Here is a 7,925-nt window from a genome sequence, read left to right as displayed (position 1 = left end):
GCCTTCGGCCTTGTGAGGGGCCCGGGGCCGGGCGGTGGTTTGTGTGCTGTGTGTTACAGACACCATCGGCGGAGGCCGTGTAGGTTGGCTGACTTCTAGGAGCTGTCCTCAGAGTCTTAAGGGTAGAGTGTCTGGTTGGTTGGGTTGTTTTTAATTATGTCTTCCTATTAAATATTAGGAAGAAAGATTCCCGAGTGATGTGGTTAGACATTGGAAGAGGAGCCCCAAGAAACTGTGACATTTTCATCTTCGGAGATGTGCAGAGCATGACTGGAGATAGGACACTGAGCAGTCAGGTCTGACTGAGGTTGGCTCAGGCTTTGCAGTCGTGTCGGCTTTGAGCAGGAATTTAGACCTCCTGAAGCTTCTTAAAACCTAAATTGTTCTCAGAATTTAAGAATGTATTCCAGGCTGTGGTTGTAAAGAACTTGTCTGGGGTATCAAAACTACCAAAGCTACTTTTCCATTTGACTTCCATTGCAGGTACCCTAACAGCTCGTTGCAGTCTCCTGGCATTTCTTTAATGCTCTTCCTCACACCTATTCAGTTCTGGGTGGTTGACAGCTGAACGGCAGTATTTGGCTGCTGGTTAGAAAGTGTATGTGTGCAAGTGTGTGCTGATGGAGAGTAACACCTATCTACTCTAAATAACATAACAGGCTGAGTTATAATCACTGCTCCTTTAGTGGGAGGTCTGATACTCTCTGTCTTATGGTGCCAAAGGGTTTCTCTTGGCACTTGCGGGAATACAGCCTCTTTAAGATGAGTTTGTTGTAGATGTTTCGAATTGGCCAGTGGCTTCTGAGGTTGCTGGAGAAGATAGGAAGATGAAGAGCAGGCTTGTGCCCTTACGGGAGGAGATCAAAAGAAAAGTATATAGTAACGTGAGAGTATTTGGGTTTGTGGAGTGAGCAGGAATTATTTGATAGGCCTGTGTGTATTTTGCACTATGGAGGTTTCTCTGAATAGAAGCGTTTCTTGAGATAGCACTGAAGGAGTTCTTGGTGGATATGGTGTATATCTATTAAAGACTGCCAAGAAAACTAGGTAGTTAAGTTGTGAAGTACTGATTGAGATGCAAATACTGAGAATATAATGCTGAAAATTAATAATGATAAATGATTGCATTTTAAGCAGAATATCCTAACAGAACCAATGCAAGTATGTATGGGCAGAAAATTGAGAATCACACCTTTCCAGGATGACACAGTTCAGAGTCTGTGAGAAATCAGTGATCAAACAGCTAAACCAACTGAAAAAGCAGCTGAATGAGATCACAGTGCAGGGATGTAACAGCAAAGGCTGTTACCTGTGGATGAGCAGAAGTAGAGAGATGTAAGAAGTGTTTGGTTTTTACCTGTGGATGTAGCTCTAGAGTGACTGATACTGGAATACCTCCAGCGTGTGTGCAGTTTCTCTCTCCATCTCATTTTTTTATCTATATATCCACATATATAATCTATATACACACACATCTTTTATATGTATAGAGGTGTTTAAAAACTGAGACTCTGGAGACTCTGTGGTGGGGTTCTTGCTAATTTTAGAAATGCATTGAATAAGTCTTGTTCCTTAACTTTATTTCAGAACAGCAGCACAGCAACAAGTATTTCCACTGAACACTTGCACATTCACACCACTGCAGCCAGCTGTAGCCCATTTTGCAATGTAAATATTTGCAGTTTAAATGCAATAAATATATCAGTGTTCAAAAAGCTGTTACCTGGCTAAAAGGTGGTACCTCCTGCAAGTAGAAGGGGAGTTTGGGATCAATTTCAACATTATTTGCCATAGTTTTTCAGTGAGGAGAGACAAGACCAACCGAAGTGACTTGCTGGAGAAATCAGCTAGATAACCATGTTGCATAAAGTCACCTAAGTAATTTGTATGATTTCTTCTCTCCAGGATTTCAAAACCTATGTGGATCAAGCTTGCAGAGCTGCAGATGAATTTGTCAATATTTATTATGAGACAATGGATAAAAGAAGAAGGGTACGTAGCTATTTTGACAGCAGTTAGCACTGTCTTTGCACCTTTGCTTGCTTTTCTACCTACCTTTATGCTTGAAAGCACCCAGAAGTTGGTTACCGTGTATCCTCTTGGCTGAGCTGAGACCTCTGCTCCTCTTAGACTGCCTCGTGGAGGATTTAATGTTACTGAGCAGCATTGTTGTAAAAGGTGCCCTTTTAGAAAGTGCCTTTGACTTCTTAATGATAATAGTTCAATTTGTGTCCAACTATGTTTTACAGGTACAGGGTTTGGTCAACACAGGCAGATAAAACCTGTTTTATTTGTCTCTGAGGTCAGCATTTAGCTTAATTTTTTCCCAAACTGCTTTTATTAGCAGTTATCACTTCTGTTTCTGGGAGTCTTGAGGAGCCTTTATTTTAGGAGGGCATTTTATCTATCAAAGTAACAGAAGAAATCAATAATTCACACCATTCTTTATTCAAAGAATATTGTTTTGTCTGTTGTCCATTCAGTGTGTTTACACATTTTCCCCAAATATGTATTTTCAGGCTTTAACAAGACTTTATTTGGACAAAGCAACGTTAATTTGGAATGGTAACGCAGTGTCCGGGCAAGAAGAACTGAATAAATTCTTTGAGATGTTGCCATCTAGTGAGTTCCAGGTTAACGTGTTGGACTGCCAGCCCGTTCACGGTAAGCTTGTACTCCACCTTACTCAGTTATTTTGCAGCCTCTTTGTAACTGTTGCAACTGAACTGCAATTATCATAGTGTTTAATCTTCCTTTTGGAACAAGCTTAGAGAAAATGCTGAGGGTTGAAATGTCAAGTTGTGCCTAAATAAAACAAATCGAGAGATGCAGCAAATCCACACTTTTTCTCATGTCTGGGAAAATATTTTAAGGACTTTTTTGTTAAGTTCATATTTACATATGATGTATTTTCATGTACTGAAAAAGTCTGGCTTTTCGGGTTGTGGTGTCCTTGACAGTGTCTAAGAGTCGAGACTTCTGCCATAGCCTCTGATGCTGACCTGCAGTATAATGTGGAACAAGTCATTAATCTGTATGTACTTTGGTTTCTTTACATCTAGAACAGATGTCAAATTCTTTAGATTTCTCATTAACAACTACTGTAGGAAGGCTTACATAATTGAGAAGTTAATGACTTACTTGTAATGGACATTTTGGGAATGTAAGTAAGGAAAAAGTTTGTAGTCATGCACATGTGCTTTGCTCTGCCGTGAAAAAGATTCAATTTCTAACAGCAGGGAGAAAAGTGTATGCAGCTTGCTAAATATAAATATGTATGTGTGTATTTCAGTGAGTATCTATTTTAAGCAAAAGCTCAGGTGATTGTTACAGTGCTCTAAAATGAACAACATGAGATGAAAATGGAAAAGCCATTAAAAAGCAGTGCTGGCCAACAAATACACCTGTGTCTGTGCAGAAATGATGCAACAAAACTGTACGTCCCATGAATGTGTAACCAGTTGTTAGCTGACAACTAATATAACTACCGTGTACATTTCCTACTTCTCTACCTGGTAGTCTTTGAGTTGTTTTCTTTATACTTTCTCTCCTTGGGAAGAGCAAGCTACGCAAGGGCAGACGACAGTCCTCGTGGTGACAAGCGGGACAGTAAAATTTGACGGCGATAAGCAGCGCTACTTCAACCAGAACTTCTTGCTGACAGCACAGGCCACTCCTACCAACACAGTGTGGAAGATTGCCAGTGACTGCTTCCGCTTTCAGGACTGGGCCAGTTAGTGGGGACTGGCTGAGGAAGTGACCTCTCTCATGGGACAGGTTGGAGTCAGCTGCACGGGCAGCCGTTGTCCTGCGTGGGGAACACTCGCTCTTCGTCTTGCGCCTGTCATTATGGAGGGTCTATCATCAGTGTCTGAGGGTTGGTCTCAGTGACTGTGGGTTTAGTAGTAAACAACCTTAAAATGTGAGAGGTTGCTCATGTTAGTTGAACCTAATAAAATGCTAAAGGCAGTGAGTTGCATCGGAATCATTCCTAAAATGCCTTACATGCAGCTATGCTGCCACTTCAGGCTTCTTGTATGTAATGCTGAAACTACTAATGGAACACAGAATTCTCTTAATGTACAGTTTGGACCAAACATGCGTATTTTTTCAACTTGAAAAGATCTGTTTTTATGATAGCATCTTCCCTCTTTTGAAGAAGATGCTTGTGGCATGTAGATAGAATTTGAAAGTTACCTACTTGTCATTGTAAGAGGCTAGGAAGGATTGACAGTGATTTCTGACATTTGTGAAAGTAGCAAATACAGCTCCTGAGTATGTCATCTCAAATAATCCATTGGAAAGGTAATATTACCTTCTCTGGTATGAAAGAACTAAATAATCTCATCAGGTTTCCTTTTATCTTGAGCTTCCCAGATTGTTTTTTATTTTGCATCGATTCATGTGTAGGGCATACTAAATGATTTAGAGCTCCTCTGCCAACAACTCTTGTCACATGTGTGTGAAGGACTTCAAACTGATTCTTTTTCTTTTGAAGTCTTGCAGTGTAAGAAATAGGTCAGTTGCAGCATTTCTATTTGCTTTAACTGTTAACTCTCTTGCTATGAAGTTTGGAATATTCTTCCCGTATTCGTTCTGCAAGTTTTGAATCCCTATTGTCTTTTCAGGACACATTGTAGTAAAGAAGTGGCACTGAAAGTGTGTATTACTGTGAAGCCTTCAATTTTTCTCTTCAGTACTGTTATACAGAATAGGTGCTTTGACTATTTTCAACCTAAAAGAAGAGCTCTGAACACAAATACCGTCTTCCTCTCATGCAGATTTTTACTGTAGTTTTCATATTCTTTTGAAGTATTGCCTTAAATTATTGATTCTGGGAATTTTTGCCTGTCTTGCTTTAAATTTGTCGTTTAAAGCATTCAGCTGCTTTAAAACAATTTTCAAGACTGCAGGTTAAGATTGTCCATCTTAACTTGGCAACTCCAGAGTAAATCTGAGTTTCAGCAGATTTGTTTCAAACTGGTACGTTTCTATTTTAAGCTGAGTAAAAAACCAAACCAGCTATATACCTGAGAGTGCACTTCTTTGTAACTGATGACACATGGGGGGAACTTGTAACTCTGATCTTAATCCACATCACAGTGACAGCAGCAGCCTGAATGCCAAAGCAGTTACGACTGCAGCTCACTTGTTTTAGGACTTAAATCGGGAAAACTGTGAAAATGAGCAATATCCAACTTTTGTAAAACATCATAAAACATGTGCAGTTTGTGCTGTAATCTCACAAACAGTAGGATGTTTAGGTGAAATGAGTGGGTTTATTTCCTTTTAAGGCACTCTAGTGCCTTACAGAATTAGTAACCTGTCTTTATTCGGGAGCTGTTTGTGTTCTGAACTATTGTGTAACTATTTTTTCAGCCTGAAGAATATGAATTCCTGCAAAACAATGCAAGAAGTCCAGAATTTGTGAAAACTGTAAATACTGTACATAATTAATTCTGTATGTAGTGACAGAAGGGTTGGTCTGTTTAATTACTGTTTGTTCTGAACAGAGTATGCCAGGGTCCTCGATTTGTGTTTCTTCTACAAGTTTGATAAGAAAACCCTACATTTGCCTGTTACTGACAGAGCGTTGTTGAGCAGTGATGCTGCCGTGCTGTGCTCTTCTGGTTTGCTAACTTGCTCTTCCTTGTATAAGTCGTGTTACAGATGTGTTTGCATACACAAAACAGGTTTTGACTGTTGAAATGGGGTGATGGGTGCAACTGTTAGCATTTGCTTGTTGAACTTTGAAGGCAGTCAGCAGAACACACACTTATATCTGTACCTGATAAGCTTGTCCTGGGAATAAATAATTACTGGATATTTTTATTCAGCTTTTCATTTGTACAGTAGTTTTTAAGCTTTTTGTGTGCAGATTGCGAGGTTTTGAATATATGAGGCAATGTTTCAGTCAAATGTTATTTTCAGTTATTTTCACATTATTCACATACAAGCTGACTCCTGCAATTAATATTAAGAAAGAGGGTAGATTTAGATGACATATTAAGAAGCTCTTCCCTGTGAGGGTGCTGAGGCGCTGGCACAGGGTGCCCAGAGAAGCTGTGGCTGCCCCATCCCTGGCAGTGTTCAAGGGCAGGTTGGACACAGGGGCTTTGGGCAGCCTGGTTTAATGAAAAATGTCCCTGCCTGTGACAGGGGGTTGGAACTGGATGAGCTTTAAGATCCCTTCTAACCCAAACCATTCTATGATTCTATTAAAAAAAAGCCACTGCTGCCTGTAACATCATTTAGGAAGCTGACTAATTGGCCTACCTGCACAAACCCAGTTTAAACTCTTACTTAGTAAGAAGCATAGCTGGAATTGGACTTGGTATGCATACAGGGGGGTTTGGAGAGAAATTTGTTAGAACATAATTGCTTCAGCCTAGGGAGAAGTGCCAGTTAAGTACTGCCTAGTGCCATCGTCTCCAATGAGGATCACTTAGGGTGATTCAGTGATTACTCATGATCAGCTGTTGCTCTTTGTGTGTGAAAGTGCTGGTTTATAAATATTTTTATGGAGTGTACAGATAATGTAGCTCTTAGATTAAATCAGTGATTTACAACCAAGTAATTAGTGGCACAAACAAAAGATCTCTTCCACTTTAGCTGGAGAAGTTAGGGATGCTGCAGCTCTGTGCTGCCTGTGTTCAAAATAGCAGAAGAGAACATACAACTGCTTTTTATTCCATTCAGTACCCAACCATCCAGCTGGTTTAGTGCTGCTGGCTCTGCTGTAATGTCCAAAATTTACAACAGGGATCTATAAAGCAATCATGTTTATGCTCTAAACTGTAAACAGGAGTTATTACCACCATTTCTTTGCTGTTTGATACCAAGTTATTCATGTACAACCAGGCAGTGAAACCAAGCCAGCTGAAGAGCTGAGCACTTCCACATACTAAATTGTGACTACTCAAGATTGAATAGATCTCTTCTTTGTACATTCCTTGTGTTGTCTTTATCCGTCACTTGTTTTATGTTGCTTTGTTCTTTTGGGATACTATAGTTAAACTGATTTAAAATACTTGTGCTGTTCTTGGAATCACAGAATGGTTTGGGTTGGAAAGGACCTTAATATCATCTAGTTCCAACCCCCCTGCCATGGGCAGGAACACCACACACTAGACCATGTTGCCCAAGGTTCTTTCTGACCTGGCCTTGAACACCGCCAGGGTTTGAGCATTCACAGCTCCCTTGGACAACCTATTCCAGTGCCTCACCAGCCTCACTGTGAAGAACTTCTTCCTTATATCTAACCTAAACTTCCTCTGTTTAAATTTGAAGCCGTCACCCCTTGTCCTTCCACTACAGTCCCTGTTGAAGAGTCCCTCCCCAGCATCCTTGTAGGCCCCCTTCAGATACTGGAAGGCTGCTCTGAGGTCTCCACACAGCTTCTCTTCTCCAGGCTGAACAGCCCCAACTTTCTCAGCCTGTCTTCATACGGGAACTGCTCCAATCCTCTTATCATCCTCGTGGCCTCCTCTGGACTTGCTCCAACAGCTCCATGTCCTTTTTATGTTGAGGACACCAGAACTGTACACAATACTCCAAGTGAGGTCTCACAAGAGCAGAGTAGAGGGGCAGGATCACCTCCTTTGACCTGCTGGTCATGCTTCTTCTGATGCAGCCCAGGATACGGTTGGTTTCTGGGCTCAAGTCAAGTTTCTCATCAACCACCACCCCCAAGTCCTTCTCTGCAGGGCTGCTCTGAATCTCTTCTCTGCCCAACCTGTAGCTGTGCCTGGGATTGCCCCGACCCAGGTGTAGGACCTTGCACTTGGCTTGGTTGAACTTCATGAGGTTGGCATCAGCCCACCTCACAAGCGTGTCCAGGTCCCTCTGGATCCCATCCCTTCCCTCCAGTGTATCAACCGAACCACTATAACTCAGTGTCAGCAAACTTGCTGAGGGTGTATCAA

The 7,925-nt window shown here is 41.2% G+C and overlaps 1 protein-coding gene across 1 annotated transcript; it reads left to right on the top strand.

The window, feature by feature from the left end:
• Positions 1-1,887: 1,887 nt before the first annotated feature.
• LOC104398992 (NTF2-related export protein 2) lies at positions 1,888-3,738 on the top strand. The gene is made up of 3 exons (XM_010024701.1): positions 1,888-1,992; positions 2,520-2,664; positions 3,560-3,738. The coding sequence occupies exons 1-3, from the start codon at positions 1,888-1,890 to the stop codon at positions 3,736-3,738; spliced, it is 429 nt and encodes a 142-aa protein (XP_010023003.1).
• Positions 3,739-7,925: the final 4,187 nt, after the last annotated feature.

Source organism: Nestor notabilis, unplaced genomic scaffold, assembly GCF_000696875.1.
Source record: "Nestor notabilis isolate BGI_N333 unplaced genomic scaffold, ASM69687v1 scaffold35361, whole genome shotgun sequence".
Classification (NCBI taxonomy): Eukaryota; Metazoa; Chordata; class Aves; order Psittaciformes; family Psittacidae; genus Nestor; species Nestor notabilis.
The sequence above is the reverse complement of the archived record's forward strand: the minus strand, read 5'-3'. Positions and strand labels throughout refer to the sequence as shown.

Excerpts from the sequence above, each read along its gene's own strand:
- LOC104398992 (XM_010024701.1), top strand. The coding sequence starts at position 1,888 with ATGATTTCTTCTCTCCAGGATTTCAAAACCTATGTGGATCAAGCTTGC. Across the intron at positions 1,993-2,519 it reads CAATGGATAAAAGAAGAAGG|GCTTTAACAAGACTTTATTT; the intron begins GTACGTAGCTAT and ends ATGTATTTTCAG. Across the intron at positions 2,665-3,559 it reads GGACTGCCAGCCCGTTCACG|AGCAAGCTACGCAAGGGCAG; the intron begins GTAAGCTTGTAC and ends CTCCTTGGGAAG.